The sequence below is a fragment of the Lissotriton vulgaris genome, chromosome 3_1 (genome assembly GCF_964263255.1).
Source record: "Lissotriton vulgaris chromosome 3_1, aLisVul1.2, whole genome shotgun sequence".
In the NCBI taxonomy this organism is placed as follows: Eukaryota; Metazoa; Chordata; class Amphibia; order Caudata; family Salamandridae; genus Lissotriton; species Lissotriton vulgaris.
In genome coordinates this window covers 1,209,115,585-1,209,135,388 of record NC_141689.1, presented here as the reverse complement: position 1 = coordinate 1,209,135,388, position 19,804 = coordinate 1,209,115,585, and the positions used below count along the sequence as shown (strand labels likewise).

At 45.3% G+C, this 19,804-nt stretch overlaps 1 protein-coding gene across 2 annotated transcripts in view; it reads right to left on the bottom strand.

Annotated features, from left to right (window-relative positions):
- The window catches only part of RNF38 (ring finger protein 38), a 759,966-nt gene that overhangs the window by 66,398 nt on the left and 673,764 nt on the right, over nucleotides 1–19,804 (bottom strand). For both annotated transcript variants that reach the window (XM_086961661.1, XM_086961662.1), the window contains one exon: nucleotides 12,135–12,241. In XM_086961661.1, the coding sequence (XP_086817787.1) occupies nucleotides 12,135–12,241 (107 nt within the window). The remainder of the gene's footprint in view (nucleotides 1–12,134; nucleotides 12,242–19,804) is intronic.

Sequence of the window (19,804 nt, the reverse complement as noted above, 5' to 3'; positions counted from 1 at the left end):
CATGGCATATCTGACTGTCGCAAAATTCTTACTCATTAAGCATCTGACACAACAGAACTGCACTCTCAAATGTGTGTAACTAAACACAATATAGTATCCTCTGCTTGTTATTTAAAAGCAACTCTAAAACAACACATATATAAAATGGTGTAATATAATCGAATATGTACATTTGTTCGTGGCGTACAGTTAATGCAAAAGAAAACGTCAGCCGTGCTCAGATCGAATTTGCAGTGGTGGCTGTCGTCAGGTTTCATTATAGACCCAGTGTGAGTAGCTAAGTCAAAACGCAGATGAATCTACAGTCAGAAGAATACTGCCTCCGTTGTAGATATATATCCTATCCCTGTCATTATGGAGAAGCGTCGTCTCACAGGGCAAAAAAAATCACTAAACTTGCATCAGCTGAGTCAAATAGCAGATAAATCTTAGGTTAGAGGAATACTGCCTTCGTTGTAATTTAAAGTCCTATCTCTGTCAATGTGGAGATAGGACTTTAAATGGCCAAGAAATCTTCTGAACTTGCATTTGGGAAGCCTATGAGTCGCGGAAATTGTTGTCAAAGAAGGCCTTACCTCTCCGTCGGTACCCCGAGGCGGTCATTGAATATTGACCGGAGGTACCGGCGGTGGCCAAGACACGATCTTTTAACCCAGGCGTGGAGTCTGCTCGTAGATGGGGTCCTAAAAGGTGTCCATTTCATTGCCTGGTGGAAAAACGCAATGAGAACTCACTGCACATGTAACCTCAGGAGAGAAACTCTCGGGTTGCTAATGGTTACAACGGTCACATGATAGTCTGTTGTTCATACCCATCGGCGCTTGTCTCAAGTCAAGTTTAATGAGACATAACAAACATTGCACACCCCCAAGAAAAAACTCTCTGGTTGCCCGTGACTACATCGATCACGTGATTGTGTGTTTTTTCAGACCCAGAGGCGCTGGTGCTGTGTTCATTTATTAGTCTCGAGTAAAGTTTATTGAGATACAACCATTACGCAAAGAAAAAGTCTGCGCAATGGTAATAGAATGTATTGGTACTACCTGCGCGTTTCTCTCATTTTCTTCATATTCACGCATTCTTTCTATCTCTGAATCAAGTATATTAACAGATGAAACAAGCATTGTGCAATGCACAAAGGTGCATAATGGTTATGCTAAGCGTTTCTCACATTATCTTCATATTCACACATTTTTCTTTTCTCTGAATCAAATGTGTTACACATGAAACTAGCATTGTGCAAGGCAAAAGTATGCGCAATGGTAATCCATCAAAGCTATATCTGCCAAAACATTCTTTACTAAGCCATAAGTGCAGACATACCTAGAAGAGGCTCCTGTATGTAAAGATTTTTAGTCTTCAGACAGAAGTTCACAGTGACAACCATGGTATCTCATCGTTGAGCCCAACGAGGTCACTTTTCAATCTGTATACCCATCTTTGTTCCTTACGCAAAAGAAAATGCTGAATATCTGTAACACCGTTGTAACCATTTGCAACCCGAGAGTTTCTCTCCTGAGGTTGTTACATGCGCAGTAAGTTCTCATTGCGTTTTTCCACCAGGCTATGAAATGGACACCTTTTAGGACCCCATCTACGAGCAGACGCCACGCCCGGGTTAAAAGATTGTGTCTTGGCTGCCGCCGGTACCTCCGGTCAATATTCAATGACCGCCTCGGGGTACCGACGGAGAGTTAAGGCCTTCTTTGACAACAATTTCCGCGACTCTTAGGCTCTTGAGCTTCCGAAATGCAAGTTCAGAAGATTTCTTGGCCATGTGAGACGCTCAGTCTCCACATTGACAGAGATAGCACTTTAATTTACAACGAAGGCAGTATTCCTCTAACCTAAGATTTATCTGCTATTTGACTCAGCTGATGCAAGTTTAGTAATTTATTTTGCCCTGTGAGACGCTGCTTCTCCATAATGACAGGGATAGGATATATATCTACAACGGAGGCAGTATTCTTCTGACTGTAGATTCATCTGCTTTTTGACTTAGCTACTCACACTGGGTCTATAATGAAACCTGATGACAGCCACCACTGCAAATTCGATCTGAGCACGGCTGACGTTTTCTTTTGCAGTAACTGTACGCCACGAACAAATGTACATATTAGATTATATTAAACCATTTTTATATATGTGTTGTTTTAGAGTTGCTTTTAAATAACAAGCGGAGGATACTATATTGTGTTTAGTTACACACATTTGAGAGTGCAGTTCTGTTGTGTCAGATGCTTAATGAGTAAGAATTTTGCGACAGTCAGATATGCCATGATAAATTGCGTCATGGACATCGCTTTCTGTTACAGAGCGGGGCCCCCTTCCCTGAGTAGTGACTAGGTAGAGGTGAGGGGGATAACCAATTGATATGGGTAAGTTGATGTACTATTTAGATTTCTTTTGTAACTACTTTCGAGTTTCATGTACGCCCTCGCATGCGAGAGAGGCTGTTTTTTGGTGAAGGTGTGAGGCGGGGAAACCGATACCTCAATATATGTATATATTTTCTCTGCAGGTTCCCGGTAATTACTTCCACTCCTGCATAGTTGGACATTACCGGTGGAGTATATGAAATGTTTGCTTCGATATTTATGACTGTATCATTTTTCACTTGTGGCATTCAGCAGCAGCTTATTTATATTTTTTGTTTGTTTGGTCCCGAGGAATGCCCCGATACTAACAGATCCTTGTGTGGGCAGAAACATGTCGACCTAATTCCTTTGCTCAACAGTTGATAATCTCAAGTGTTAGCATACTGCTTTTTAATCTTGACAAGGGCACGCTTAGAATAAAATTGGTATAGAGCTCCTTTAGTCATTTTTAACACACTTTTTCGCATCACTTAGCGCTGCACTTTTCTTCTTTAGAAACCCCTTTTCACATAGCATAAAATATGCCTTTGGGTTCCTCGTTATACTCTGTGGAGTCATCAGCCATCCTCTAGTCCTCCGTTCAGCTAAGGGTACCCTAGTCACTTCATGAGACTGTGGTCCCTTGAGAGAGGAGGCCAGACCCAAATGATGAAACATCACAATCTGTGAATGATGGGTTTCGGCAAAAGAGGTACTCTTCTCGAATAGAGGAGGCTGTTGTCTTAACTTGTGACATATGTTTACCCTTGCCTTTCTCATTTTCCTTCTTCTTTCCTAGACCCGAGGTGTTGTGTGGTATTTATACGTTATAAGGGAAAATACACCTTGCTGGTCTTAAAAATTTCCCTGAGACCTCCCTTAATGTTTTGATTTCCACTGTCATAATCACCAGTTAGCACAGCCAGTAACTACTGGCAGGTTGTGCACATCAGGGTCTAAAACTCAAGCAGATTAGGGAATACATAAATCATGTGCTGAGCACATTATGTGAATCTAGCAATGCAACCCCACATGCATCACAACCTTAGGGAGTGTGTCATACAAATGCACATCACACACATAGACCACAGTCCCAGGAGTCCATAAGGATTAGTTACTTACCTGTAATCCTAGTTCTCATCCAGGGGTATACTCATCAAAGTCATAATCTAAGAATAATCCCCGCCCATGTGCGGGATCCCGTAGCATATAGAAAATACATATAAATATATATGTATATATATGTGAAAACATATTTGCAGCCTAAAACATTTCCCAACTGGCAAAATTTGCCGCAAAATTACATAAATTAGCATACAAACAGTAGTACTCTTCCAAACCCTAAGGAAGAAAGAGAGCAGAAAACATTTGTATACAACAATGCTTTATTGCCATAGGAAAAACCTGTAATTGCAGGCATTTGCCAGTAGGCTGCAGTAGAGTATAAAGCAAACAAAGAAAACTGACACCTTGCCTTTAAGGCATTAGAGTAGGGGTACCGTGCCTTTAAGACCTGAAGGCAATCCCCTGCTCCCATGGTGCACCACAGGTGACAATTGGGTCAGTTCTTTTTGGAGGTGCATAACACCTGAGGAGATCCACAATAAAATATCTCATAACTTTGTAACTCTGCTCGTCCGGGGAGGTGGGCGGGAGCTTATGACTTTGATGAATATACCCCTGGATGAGAACTAGGATTACAGGTAAGTAACTAATCCTTCTCATCCAGGGGATACTCATCAATAGTCATAATCTATGAATAGATTAGCAAGCTCATACCCAAAGTCTCGCGGACGAGCAAGAAGTATAAAAACTTCACAGAATGACTAAGACATATATTGCAAATACATCTTATGCAAATAAGTTCGTCAAAGAGGCCTGCCCTACTCTGGCATCGGCCTGAGTTTCTGAGTCCAGGCAATAATGACGGGTAAAGGTATGGACAGACCGCCAAGTTGCCGCTTTACACATTTCAGAAATAGGAACATTACGAAGGAGAGCTGTAGTGGAAGCTTTCCCTCTAGTAGAATGTGCATGTGGGTTACCCTGTAAGTTCTTGTTAGCTAGTTGATAAGCTAAAGTTATACAGGAGACAATCCAGCGAGAAATGGATCTTTTAGAAGCTGACAGGCCAGTATTAGTACTGCCATAATTAACAAAAAGCCGGTCAGACTTTCTCAGAGCCAGGGTTTTTGACAAGTAGAACTTTAGAACACTCCGGAGATCCAGAGAGTGTAATGACCTCTCCGGGGGGGTGGAAGGATTAGGAAAAATGGTAGGTAAGGTAATAGACTGGTTGATATGAAAGTCTGAAACTACCTTAGGCAGGAAACTTGGGTGCGTTCTTAAGATCACCCTATTGGCATGAAAAACTGTGTAAGGTTCCTTGCAACACAAGGCCTGGATTTCACTGACCCTACGGGCAGAGGTAATCGCCACTAAAAAGGCAGCTTTCCAGGTCAAGTGCTGCAAAGAGGCCTCATGTATAGGCTCGAAAGGAGCACTCATCAGCTTAGTCAGGACAATATTAAGCTCCCAGGGAGGGGAGGGGGACCTCACCGGTGGGAAGACTTTTTTCAGACCTTCTAGGAAATCTTTAACTACAGGCATAAGGAAGAAAGATTTCTGATTAGGAGACTTCCTATATGCTGTGATTGCAGCTAAATGAACCCTGATGGAGGGGTATTTCAGGCCTGTTCTCTCTAAAGGCAATAGATATGGAAGAATCACCTGCTCTTGGCCATGTACCGGGTCAAGAGAGTGCTCATGACACCATAAGAAGAACCTCTTCCACTTGAAAGCGTAGGACTTCCTAGTGGAGGGTCGCTTTGATTCTTTAAGAATAGTCATGCAGTCTGCTGGGAGGTCTAAATGTCCATACTGGATGACCTCAGGAGCCATGCCGTCAAGCGAAGGGAAGGAAGGTTGGGGTGAAACACCTTCCCCTGGTCTTTGGTCAACAAGTCTGGACGGCATAGTAGGCGCCGGTGAGGAACCTCCGACATCTGTAGAAGATCGGGGTACCACCACTGGCGTGGCCACTCTGGTGCCATCAGGATCATTCTGGTGTTGGTCCTGTAGAACTTCTGGATCACCGCCGGGATCAGAGGCAGGGGAGGAAAGGCGTAGAGTAATGTCTGCGACCAGCTGATCAAAAGACCATTCCCCAGTGATCCCTGTTGGGGGAACCTGGACACGAAGACGGGCCATTTTGTATTGGCCGCGTCTGCGAACAGGTCTACGTCCGGTACGCCCCAACACCGAAAAACCTCTTGAGCCACTTCCTCGTTGAGCACCCAATCGTGCGCTTCTACGAAGATTCTGCTGAGGCAGTCTGCTTGGACGTTTTGAATTCCTGGTAGATGAACTGCCACGATGGACAGGCCTCTTGCTAGGAGCCAATGCCAGATGGCTTGTGCTTCCAGAGACAAGACTCTTGACCTCGTGCCTCCCTGTTTGTTCAGATAGAACATAATTGTTGTGCTGTCCATCTGAACCTGGAGGTGGTTGGTGCGCAGAGAAGGATAAAGAGACTTGAGAGCAAGATGAACTGCTCGAAGCTCCAGGAAGTTGATATGGTAGCCTTGCTCTACCTCGGACCAGAGGCCTTGAACTTGGAATCGGTCCATGTGAGCACCCCAGCCTTGAAGGGAGGCATCCGTGACAATTGACTGAGATGGAGGAGGACGATGGAATGGCACTCCTCGGAGGAGATTGGATCGTTTCAACCACCATCTGATCGAGTCCCTGGCTTCTTGAGGAAGCAAGACCCGGTCTTCCCACTGATCCGATCTCCGAGACCACTGATCTTCGAGGACTTGTTGTAGAGGTCTCATGTGAAGGCGAGCATTGGGCACGATGTAAATGCATGAAGCCATCGATCCCAGAAGAGAGGACACTTGTCTGGCTGTGGGGGCCTGATTGTCCAGAAGAAGGCGACCCTTCAGGAGAATAGATGACAACCTCTCTTGCGAAGGACACACGCTTGCCTGTAGTGAGTCCAGAGAAGCACCCAGGTGGTGGATCCGCTGGGAAGGGTTGAGAACAGATTTTTTCAGATTGACGTGAAGACCCAACGAGTCCATCAGTTTGAGGCAGAACGGCAGATTGTTCTGAAGCAGCAACGGGGTGGAGCTCTTCAATAGCCAATCGTCTAGATATGGATAGACGAAGATCTTTCTTTTGCGGAGAAAAGCAGCCACCACCGCCATGCACTTGGAGAATGTCCGAGGTGCAGATTTCAGGCCAAACGGCAGCACTCGATATTGGTAGTGACGACGTTCGATCTGAAACCTTCGAAACTTCCGATGCTTGACTGACACTGGTATGTGGAAGTAGGCGTCCTGCAAGTCGATGGCACACATCCAGTCTCCCTGATGAAGATGTGGGAAGATCTGCTGCAGGGCGAGCATATGGGACTTTTCTTTTCGTATGAATTTGTTTAGCCTTCGAAGATCTAGAATGGGCCTGTATTCTTTGACAGTTCCTCGTTTTTGAACCAAGAAATATCGGGAGTACACTCCTTGATTTTTGTGAGTTGAGGGAACCTCCTCTATGGCCATCTTCTCTAGAAGGACGGAGACTTCGTCTTGTAGCAATTGACTCTTGTAACGTGGAAGATGTTGCGATTGGAGGAGAACTTGCGGAGGAGGAGATTTGAACCTCAGCAAGTAACCATGCTGCACAATATTCAGCACCCATCTGTCTTTTGTAATGGATTCCCACTCTGTCAAATGATGAGAAACACTCCCTCCCACCGGAGTGACGAACAGACGTGGAGGAAGCAATGGCTCAGGGCTTAGGAGATTGCTTTGAGGAGGACTGCTGTTTGTTATTGCCACCTCTTCCTCTGCCAGGACGACGCTGCTGGAACTGCGTCTTCTGCTGAGACTGGGATTGCCACAGAGGGGTTTGAACCCTCTGTTGGAAAGACCTCCTGTCTCCTTGGCGAAAGCGTTTCTTGAACTCCTTGCGCTTTTGTAATCCCACTGCTTTGACGGTGTCCATTTCTGCTTTCATTTTGGACATTTTGTCGTCCGTGTGTGGACCAAACAGAGATTTCCCATTGAAGGGCAAATTCAAAATCTTCTTCTGGGCGTCTGGCTTGAGCCCTGTCAGGCCGAACGACGGGAACAAATACCACTTGAATAGCCATGAGCCGCAAGGTCAGAGGCATCCACTGCGGCGCTAATAACTTGATTGGCTACAAGGCTTCCCTCCTGTTTAGTCTCCAGAAAATCTTGGCGATCTTCCTTGGGAGCTTGTCTGTAAAGCGAGTCAGGGAGTCCCAAAGGGACCTGTCGTACCTTCCAAGCAAGGCAGAGGCGCTAGCCACCTTCATAAAGGAAGAAGAGGTGTTGCATACCTTCCTACCAAACGAGTCCATAAGTTTACTATCTTTTTCAGGTGGTACTGAGGAAGAAGTAGAGCCTGCATGGGACTTCATGGCAGCTGCCACAATGATGGAATCCGCCGGAGGATCCGATCTGAGGAACAAGGGATCCTCTGCAGGGGCCTTGTACTTCTTGGCTATCCGAGATGGAACAGATCCCACCACTGCTGGTGTGAGGAAAGTAGCCATAGCCGGTTCTAGGAGGCCAGGGACCAGGGGCAGTAGAGGCCTGGGCGCTGTGCGATGACGGAGGGTATCAAAAATCACAGAAGTGGGAACCACTGGAGTGTGCAGCGTAATATTCAGCTTTTTTGCTCCCCTGCCCAGCACATCGGAGAAAGTCGCGAGGTCATCAATTGGAGAGACTCGGGAAGGAGGCGTAGAAGTGTAGGTCGGAGAGTAATCTCGGTAAGACGACCTAGACGAGGACGACCTTGTGGAAGATCTTGTACGCCGCCTCTTATGGGACCTGTCACGTTTCCTGCTGTGACTGTCCCTGGATCTAGAGCGATGTCTTGATGGAGACCTCGGTCTTGGCCGGATTGGAGATCTTGGTCTGACAGGTGTTCTTGGCCGCACTGGAGAACGTGATCTGACTCGAGATCTCGGCCTGGGTGAAATCCTGAGACTCCGAGGAGATCTAGATGGTCTGGCTGGAGTTTTTGCCTTAGACGGGGAATATGTACGGGAGTAATCCGAGCCCGGACTACTCTGTCCAGATACAGCCCTTTGAGGATGTTGAGACATCAAGCTGCCCGCAGATCTGGGCGAAGATTCTGGAGAGACCTGCACGATGTTCAAGCCAGGAGATGGTGATTTGCCTCCTGAAGTCTTAGAACCAGGAGTCTCCACCACTGCGAAGTGTGGCTCACTGGTTAGAGCAGGCAGACCCTGAAGCAGAGGTCAGACCCGGGACCAGGGTTCAATTCCCGACGCGGCAGGGTCTTGGGCTCAAATGTCCATGGACTCGATAATTCTCGCTTCGGTGCCTGACCTAATCATGGGTTCACACTCTGCAACTCTGGACATTAAGCTTGCTTAATCTCCACAACGGCCCCCCGCGGCGGGATGCCTGGCTTTCACCTTGGGGATGCCCTGTAGGGGCTATCTCACAGGGAAAAGCCTTGACGTCGAAGACGTTTGGGTGACTAGTGGCGTCGAGCGGTGTCTTGATGCTCTCGACGGTGATCGATCACGTCGAGAAAGGCTCGACTGAGAACCTAGACGTCGATCCGGAGACTTCGACGTCGATCTCCCTCGACGTCGATCAGGTGGAGATACTCCTTGACGTCGTATCGACGACGACTCTCGACGTCGTGTCGACGATGACCTTCCTCGACATCGACCTTTACTGGCGTCGCCTCGGCGTAGACCTCCTTGACGTCGAAGGATGGGATCTGACAGTCCCTCTCGACGGCTGCCCGCTAGTCAGCAGCGACCTAGATGCCGTCCTAGCTCTCGACGCCGATCCCCTCCGGGGTGGCGGAGAGTGTCTCGACGTCGACGGAAGCCTCGACGTCGACGGAGACTTAGATGTAGTAGCAGCCATGGACTTCGAGCCCGAAGCATGGCGCCTCGACATGAAGATGATCTGGGCCTTTTCGACGGCGATCTCGACGTCGACTGAGTTCTTCGACCATCATTCCTCTTTCTGGGGACAGGAGAAGTGGAATGACGCCGTTTTTGGCCGTGCTTGCTTGTAGGAGAAGATCTAGGGGCTGTGGAAGCACCCACCTGGTGACTTTTGTCCATCTCCTGCATGGCATGAAGTCGAATCTTCTCCCTGTCGCGAAGAGTCCGACTTTTACATTTTTTACAGTGATGGCACTGATCAGGAATGTGTGTAGATGGAAGGCACACAATACACACAGAATGTGGGTCAGTCAGAGCCATCTTTTTGTCACAAGAAGGACATTTCGGGAACAGAGCAGGCATTCTGACGGGAAATTCTTGTGGGTTACCACAGAAAAATAAATCAGAAGCCTTATTTATTCAAAAAATGTCGAAATATAAGAGAAAACTCTCTCAAAAAAACAATTTCAGTTGAAAACTGAAGAGCTCAAGCTCCAGGATCCTCACAGAAGGAGCCGGAAAAAAGAACTGACCCAACTGTCACCTGTGGTTCACCATGGGAGCAGGGGATTGCCTTCAGGTCTTCAAGGCACGGTACCCCTACTCTAATGCCTTAAAGGCAAGGTGTCAGTTTTCTTTGTTTGCTTTATACTCTACTGCAGCCTACTGGCAAATGCCTGCAATTACAGGTTTTTCCTATGGCAATAAAGCATTGTTGTATACAAATGTTTTCTGCTCTCTTTCTTCCTTAGGGTTTGGAAGAGTACTACTGTATGTATGCTAATTTATGTAATTTTGCGGCAAATTTTGCCACTTGGGAAATGTTTTAGGCTGCAAATATGTTTTCACATATATATACATATATATTTATATGTATTTTCTATATGCTCCGGGATCCCGCACATGGGCGGGGATTATTCATAGATTATGACTATTGATGAGTATCCCCTGGATGAGAATTACCAGGCCACTCGCCAATTCTCAAACACAAGGAGCGCACTAGCTCATACTTGCAGGCTACACAAGAATAACCTAGAAAACATTAGGCAGGACGCCCACATGGGGACTATTATACTTTCTTGGCCACCACTTTGGGCCCAAGGTGCTGCGCGCCTACTCTGGGGAATACAGCACTGCTAGGATGCTCCGTATGCCTTGAAGCGGGCGCCTCTGTCAAGGACTTTCTCCCGTGACGCCAGCCAAGAAAAATGCCCCCTCGTCCAACAGCAGGCACGAGTGCAGCTCGCGACCACACTAGGGGACTGCAGCCTGAGCGGTCACGGCCGGTGGCAAGACCGCTCCTGGGTTTCGTGCAGCCACTCGACTCGCTCACTTGCAGAACCAGCAAAAACCTCCTTAGGTCGCCGTTGAAGGTTTACACAGGAGCTACGAGGATTCCTACCTCTCAGCGGCTCCCCTCTCTCGTCACATAGACCAGACCCGACCCGCCCCGCCTGCGTGTACCTTTGCGGGTCTTGCACAGCCAGTAGCCTCCGCTGGGCTAGGGCCTCCCGTCTGGACCTTCTTCCCTGCGGCAGCCAGGAAGCAACCGGTCACTACGCGGCACGAAGTCTCCGCTGGCTTTGCTGCCATTGGCCCCGCCCTACAATGACGTCTGTGTTGGCAGGCAATGTAGAGGACTTCCCGCCCCGGGAATCCTCGTCCTTCTGGCACCATCGCGCAGCTCGGGGCAAGGGGAGAGCCCACACAATCAGAGTCTTATCACACTTTGGCCAGCAGCAGTACCAAGACCAAAAATACTCAGTCTGTCTCCCCCCCTAACAACACCAAACAGGGATCTGGCGTGGCTCTCTCCGAGAGTCACCACGGATTTCCCAAAGTGGAGCTCACCATCAATTTCACTAAGACTGTTATCCTGTGGATACATTTGAGTGCGTTACATTTGTACAACTCACAAATTAGATCAACTATCTCTTTAAATAAGTCCCTTGTAGCATCCTTTGACTTCAACCATACAGTGCCCAAGCCTTCAAGGGTCGATTGGGTTTCCCCTGCTTATAACACATACTTCTAAAAGAGGCATTTCTACAATAGTGATAATAAATCCGCGAACACCAATACGCAGCATTTATCACCACTATTCCAAACATACCAAACTTGATCACTCTACTCCTCTCATGTCAGGAATTACCACTGAAGCACATATCAGGGAATCCCCAATGCATCCCTATGAGAGGGCAGCCTCACAGCAGTAAGAAACCAAATAGGCTGTTTGTCACTACCAGGACATGCCACACAGTTAGGGCACATGTCCTACCTTTTACCTACACCGCATCCTGCCCATGGGCTAGCTAGGGCCTACCTTAGGGTGACTGATATTTAGTGAAAGGGGAGTCACAGATGTAACAACCACTTAATGTGCCACATCACAGCGGTAGTAAACTGCGCATGCAGGGTCTGCAGTGCCAGAGGCCTGAGGCAGTTTGAAAGCTACTTTGGAGAGTGGGGCAAGCAGCGCTGCAAGCCCACCAATAGCATTTAACTTACTTGCCCTGGGTACATGAGAATCTACTGTACTAGAAACTGACAGGTAAATTAAATATGGCCAAAAAAGTGTAGACCAATCTTACCAGGTTTACCGTAGAGAGCACATGCACTTTAGCACTGAGCGGCAGTGATAAAGTGCTCAGAGTCCAAAACCCACCAACAAACAACAGGTCAGAAAAAATACAGGAGGAAGGCAAAAAGTTCTGGGATGACCCTGCAAAAAGGGCCAATTCCAATACTCCATAGTTAGTGCAACTACATATGTTTCTATCATCATGCATGGGCGCAATATATAGGTTACTTACAGATAATATGGAAGTAGGCTTGAGTGAAAAGGTGGTGGCGGTAATGGTTGCTGAGATCTGTATCGGTTACGACCTGTTAGTCGTCGAGGCATAAATGGGGGATATGGCTGTAAAGAGTCAAAAAAGAAGTCACTTTAATTTTTCTCTCCCAAGGTTCATCGTCATATACATACAACTACCTCAACGAAAAAACCCCGTCAATAACTTGGGAATTTTCACAGGGAACTTCCATGTTAATACCTTTCCCCGATAACCGGGTTTGCTCAAATTATACATGTCCCTGGAGTTGAGAGCAAACCGAGACAAATACTTTTCACTGGACACTTGATTAACAATTACTCCTAGGTGCAAGTGTGCATCTAACAATGCAGTCAGCGCAGCACTAGAAAACTGTCTCTGTTGAAGATGTGTTATCTCCCAATCATTGCTGTCTAAGCAAGAAGAAAATAAGTTACTTACCTGTAAACTTTGGTTTGCCAGTGTTGGTATCTTTCATAGATTCACATGTTTGAATCATTCCCCGTCAAAGTGGGAGTCCCAGAGTACATTAAAAGCAGTAAGCAATAACCTTAACATTGAAGTTAATGAGAAAAAACCTGCACTTTAACATCTCATCCTAGTCATTAGGAATGGTCCAAATTCCAGCCAATCATGTGACAGCACCCTCTAGAACCCTCACCACAGAGGCTCCAGGCTCTCAGATTTTTAAGCAGTTTAAGTGAGTTTCAAGTGTATATACATAACCAGGGGAGGAGGAGGAGGAGGGTGAGTCGCATGTGAAACTATAAGCGATACCAACACTGGAGAACCACAGTTTACAGGTAAGTAACTTTTTTTCTTCTCCAGTATTGGGGTATCTTTCATAGATTCACATGCTTGAATCCGAATAGATAGCAGTAGTTATATTATAGGTATGTATGCTGATATAAGGCATGCAGTAAAAAACATAGGTAATCCTGAACATAGTAAAACGCATCACAAATACATATACACACACACACACACACATATAAATATCTTGAAAGACATTCGCCTGCAAATATGTATTTAAATTTACAAGAGTACATAACAATGTATCCATGAGAAAACAAACTTCATTCAGTTTTTAACCACATAAAAGGAATAGTCAAAACATATAAGAAGATGGGAAGGAGAGAGGCTCTCCTTATTGAAAATGATTATCGAGAATCACTTGCCCCACAGCTGTGTCAGCATTGCTTGTGGCTTCCAAACAGTAATGCCTTGTAAATGTGTGCCTGCTGGGCCAGGTTGCTGCTCTGCAAATCTGCTGCATAGGCACACCGGCAAAGAGAGCTGTCGAAGAGGAAAGAGCTCCCGTAGAGTGAGCTTTCACTGTTGAAGATAGTGGTTTGTCTGCTTGTTGATGGCTTAACTGTACAGCTGCTGAAATCCAATGTGCTATAGTCTGTTTAGTAACAGGATATCCCTTCCTGATGTTCCAATATGCCACAAACAGCTGGTCAGTTTTGTGGATTTTATACATCTTTTGAGATCCAAGGAGTGTAAAGATCTTTCTGCTAGTGATGGCGGATTTGGGAAAACAGTATTTTATATGACTGCTTCATTTAAATGAAATCGGAAGGGACCTTAGGGATGAAGGTAGGACTGGTACAAAGTATAACAGAGTCCCCTGTTGCGTGTTTATCTAGGTTCCTGATCGATACTGTGACCTTATGCCCCTATTCGGCTATAAATCCATTTATTCCCTATATTGGCATAACCGTTCAAGTGCGATTTTCTGAAAAGTCATCTCTGGCCTCACACGAACAGAGCCACATTCCAGCATAGCTCTCTGCCACTTCCTTTGCGACCAATTAGTGCAATGACAGAGCAGTAATCACTATCTGATATTCCTAGATAACACTCCGAGTTCTTCAACAAGATAAAAACTCAGCAAACCTGGAAATCCCCGCTTGCTATGTTTTGATTAGTAATGGAACTCTAATGAGCAACTGATAACTATCACTTCCTAGTGACATCTTTAATTGACGTCTTATGTCCACCAAACTTGCGTCAAACCCGGCACCTGTCAGGTATAAATATTACCAACGTTGCCTTAAGCAATGTGAGCTGCAAGCTACTGTTGCTGATGCTGGCTGCCTGCAAGACCCCATGTTGGTAAATCTAGCACTCTGTCGCTGCAGCCTGCTATCCTGTGGTGGTGAAGCTGCTGATACCATTATCGCCGCTAAAGCGCGAACTATGGTGCAGTACGCTTAAGGAGCTGAACAGCCGTCCCTCTGCGAAGACATCCAGCAGATTTCAGCTGCCCGCGGACGCTGTCCCCCCTCCTTCCTCGACGCGCTGAAGAGAAGCCGCTGCCTTTCTCGTGCAGAGAAATCCAGCCCCGGAGTTTCCGGTTTACCCTCGCGGGTGACTGGGATATCGAGAGAGACCCCTGAAGGAGATACCAGTCCTCCATCATTCTATTCAGAGGTATGGTGTTGACTAAACCCTTAGACGAGAATTCTTGAAACAAACCTTGGCAAAACCAACTTAACTTAAAGCTACTTACTTACTCCCCTTCCACGTGTTAGGCTTAGGTCAGGCACACTGGGGTAGGCTTAGTTAGAAGCACCAGTTGAGTATGTTAGCCTAATGTATATATGACTGTATATATGTTTTATTACTTTTAAACCATTGTATGGCTAAGAAACCATATCAATGCTTTTACAGTTCTATTTCGCAATACTTATCTTACTGTACGTACTTTTTATAATAACAATTATTGCAGTTGTGGCAATACATTTCTCTTGTACGAGAAGAAAGACTGTTCAATAAATGTTAACCTTTATTGACAAACGCCCGTCTCTCTATTCTCTACATCTCGTGAAAGTAAACTGCACTAGACTGACTGAGTGAAATACATGTCTATTGTTTCACACGACCCTAGAGATTGACTCTTGATAAGAGGAGCAAAGTTGTCATGTTGCACGGTTGTTGGAAAGCTGAATCCCTTCTTGTCTGTGCCAAGGAAGCTGATCACTTCCTATGCAGAGAAGAAAGTTTCCAGTGACCTCTGAGCTAGTTGGTAACACAACCCAATTAAGTTTAGCATAGTCAGTGGAGGCCTGGAATATCCGCAGTTCCACGTCGATACTACTGTTTATGTTATTCCAATGCGCAGGGCCTAGTGGGAAACTAGGAACTACACTACATGGCGCCTAACGTTTGGTAAGGCGATAAACTAACGCAAGACTTTTAGATTAACTCAGTCGTGCATATTTCACACAGACCCCTTTCTCCCGTAAATACTCCAATAGACGTCTGGAGTGGGTGAAAGGTTAAAATCCGCCCGAACTTAGTAGGAAGAGATTCCTATGTAAAGCTCTGGTTTATTCAACGTTGAAGGATACAGTGTTCCAAAATATTGTGCACCTAATCTTTGTCTCCTTGGAGACCTACTCTGCAAACCTCGCATTTTTACAATGCCAGAAAACGGAACCTCTGGGGCCGCAGCAGATGCGACTCAGCAAGGTCCTGAATACACAGACCCGGATGCTATTATCATCCCGGTCCACTTAAGAAGATCTATAACTTTAAAACTTATAGAGAACGGACTGACACCTCAAGGTGGTACAGTAATTTTCGTGATAGAGGCTCACGAATATCGGCAGACAGAGGTATTCTATTCATGGATAAACTTTCCAGCGGTAAACGCTATAACAAAAGAGTTTCACTATTACAAAATAGAGGAACCTCCGGGAGAGTACGCTCCTTTCGAGGAGATTGAAATTCCACTTAAATTTCAAGAGCACCTGCTCTGGTTTAATGCCGCCCTAAAACACACTGATCAAATAACTAGGCTCGGTCCACTACGTAGACCAGGAGCCACGTGGCCGGTTCTAGCCAGCTACACACCACATCCTGACATTGTAAAAATGTCTAGAGAAGAGCTGTTAGTACAGCTAAACACATTAATAAAAATACATAGGCAATTAGTCCAATATGTAATGCGGACTGCAACAGTCCAGCCAGCTGTTAATGTACCACAGCTGACCCCTCATCAGGGGAACACAAATAAAATTACACCACAGAACATACAGTCATGTCTTGGTAAAACACCCGTAAAACGGGAACAAATTCCTTTCTGGTTAGCACAGAAAATCACTCAAATAGAGGCAGTATTTCCTGATACTACCCCTATTGAGAAACACAGAATCTTGACCATCTGCCTTCCTATGGGAATCGCACCACACGTGGAGGACTGTGACACTTGGGGTACAGTCTTTGCTTCTATTTACACAAAAACACACGGTGTTCCGTCTATGGCGGTAATACCAGAAGTGCTAAAACAGATTCAAAATGAATTCGGTCCAGAGCCCGCTTTAAATCTAGGTATGAAATTACTGAAAGACTTCAAGCAGGTCACGGCTATATTATTAGCCAACATAAGAGGAGAAGCAGCATCTGTGGCGATCCGCCAGAAGTTGAAGGAAACAGATATAAAAGATCCTGTTGAGCTTGCAAAAATCATAGAAAAATGCTATGAAGAATTAGGTAGAGACAGCTTGGGTGGGAAACCAGTAAAGCCCCAACTGCTCGAAAATCCTGAAAAATTATTTATTAAAAATAATTCAAACACTCCTAAAAAGAGCTGGGATGGAAATAAACAATCCACTCCCAAGGAAAAAGTTTTCCAGTCCAGAGGAAGGTCTCCTCGACGGAGGGAAAGAACTCCGACTCGAGAACGCCAGTCTCCCCAGCGGGAGCCCTCTGAGAAAAGATATAACCTTAGAAATAGGGATAATCTGAAAAAACCTGATAGATATCAAAGTATTGATACATGTCCCTCTCGATCTTTTCCACAGAATTCGGAAAGACGAGGACGGTCAGACCCAGGAGAGCACACCAAGTCCAAAGACAAGGAACCTGCTCAGAGTAAAAATTCTCAATTTCAGAAAAAGAAGGTAGCCAGTATTAGAGTAATCAACCATGCCGAGAATACTGAGGACACAGTTGAAAAATGGGGAGTGGGCATTGACAATGTTGGACAGTGCAGCAGAAATCAGTATAGCGCGCAAGATCTTGATGAGTCATCTAGAGACAGTGGACACGAATGAATTCATTCAGGTTGAAACTGCCGACGCCAGACTTAGCGAGCCCCATAAAATATACGAAATAACATTGCGTATGGAGGGTGATAAGACTAGGAAAATTAAGGGTCTATTTTGGGATAAGCTCTCAAAAGGCTATGATATTCTGTTAGCTGAAAAAGATTGGCCTCCAGAGTTTGTCAGGGAGTGCCCTCGTGGCGAAGAAGTGATTATGCCTGCCTTCTCGAATCACATTCCGATTCACAAAAAATACACATATGCAAGGAAATGGGCAGTAGCCCAGGCACCGGCATTATATAAAAATCACGTAGGATGGGATGAGGATTCACCTCCTCACAAAATCCAATTAAAAAGTGAACCAACTGCCCAACGGCAGTATCCCATAAAGCAAGAAGCTAAGAAACAAGTCAGGGAGATCTTAGATCAACTTGAATACCAGGGGGTGATTGAAACATGCACCTCTCAAATGAACAATCCTTTGTTTCCTGTCTCCAAGCCAGACAATTCATATTGTCTAGTTTTGGACTACAGACATCTTAATACATGTTGCAAAACCTTTGCAGTACAAAACTCGCATAGTGCAGCCCTAATGAATAATATAGTTAGGAAAAAATATAAAACGACATTAGACATTTCTAATGGTTTCTTTTGTCAAAACATTGCACCAGAAAGCAGATATTTGACCGCTTTCTCTGCATTTGGGTCACAGAAAAAATTCTGTCGACTCCCACAGGGGTTCAAGAACAGCCCAGGACTATTCTCAGCTAGGGTAACAGAGTTACTACAAATCTATGATGATGAAGCATTATCTTACGTAGATGATATTTATCTCACAGACGACGACTTGGATACTCACTTGAAAAGAGTGAACACCATTATACTTGGGTTCACAGCAGAGGGTTACAAATTCAACTTTAAAAAGTCCCGAATTGCCCATCTGACAGTACTATTTTTAGGATACGAATTATCAAGTGAAGGGAAAAGCCTAGCGGACAACTTCTTAGAGAAGTGCGCTGTACTCCAAGCTCCAAAAACGCTGAAAAATTTACAATCCATTCTAGGTTTTCTGAATTTCGGAAGAACTTACATACTAAATTACGCAGAGAGGGTTAAACCTCTCTACGAACTAATTAAACCTGATTTTAAACAAATCAATTGGACTCAAAAACACACAGAAATTTTGAGATCACTGCAAACAGACATGTTAGCAAAAACTAAATTAGATACACGTGACAACACGATCGATCTTGTAATCCGAGTCATCCCAGGAAGATGCGGATTCACGTACCTGACCTCTAATGAGGGAGAAAAGGTACCTATTTCAATTAAATCTCACTTGTACACACAAGCAGAAAAAGCATTCAGTCACACAGAAAGAACTGTGAAAGCAGTGCAAATCGCATTAGCAAATGAACGAGAACTAGCACACGGCAAACGGATTAATATCCTTACAGCGGAATCCGCCTTTGAGGCGCTATTCAGCCCAGTAAACCTGCCTACAGTGTCACTAGATCCGAAATGGATACAGTGTATAGATTCTCTAGGAGCGGAAGACGTGAAATACTACTTCGCACCGCAATTCGAAGAACTGAATGATTTAGAATATGAAGAAGAATATCCTCTGCCAATCGAAATTTTGCCTCTCCCACAATACGCCTGTATAATCTATACAGATAGCTTTGTACAGCCTTTCAACGTAGAGAGAAAATCCTACGATGCAGCATGTGCGATCATTAAAGGTCGTTGGCTATGCGGTAAATTCAGACCGAAAGTAACAAAAACTGAATCTGTAAGAAACTGTTCGGTTCAAAGAACTGAAATCAGATCTTTAAAGATGGCGCTAGAAAATGCAGAACGTGAATTCCCGACACTTATAGTGTGCGATTCTCATTTTTGCGTCAACTCTTACAACAATAAACTGCAGAGTTGGATCAAAAACGACTACAAAGATGACACAGGTGCCACAATAAAGCATAAATTGCTCTGGAACGAGGTAGCTCTTTTACACAAAGAACTACAACAGACTCACGTGATTCACGCACAGAGTCTTCAACGTGATGGCGTTCACGTTGCAGGGAATTCATTGGCTAATACAGCCAAAGCGGAAGCAACTAAACCGGCTTCCGTAGCCACAAAAAAGCATACAGATAAGGACATAGACGGGGAAACCATGCTGGCAGTAAAAAACGACCGTAAAAGGCGACTGTGCAGCACTACCCGTAAACTATCCACTCAATTATTAATACATAATCGATGCAAACTCCGTTCCTTTTGCTCGAATCCCTGGAGTGGGGGACAGAGTAATTCCAAACAGGAGCAGGAGGGGCTTCCTCTTACTGGAAGCACACATGGGATTGGGTCTGAGACACCAAACAATCAAAGCCTCTCTGAAAAAATTGCAATCAGAGTACTGGTGGCCGGACATGAGTGAAGGAATTCATGACTTCGCAAAGAACTGTCCAGACTGCAACAGAGATCGCAGTGATGAACCGGCAAGTATAGTTTCAGAAATCCTGATAGACTGCATAACGCGGTCTATCTGCGCAATCAAAGAAGAGAAGCGCGTCCCAGTGTACACCATTAAGACGAAAC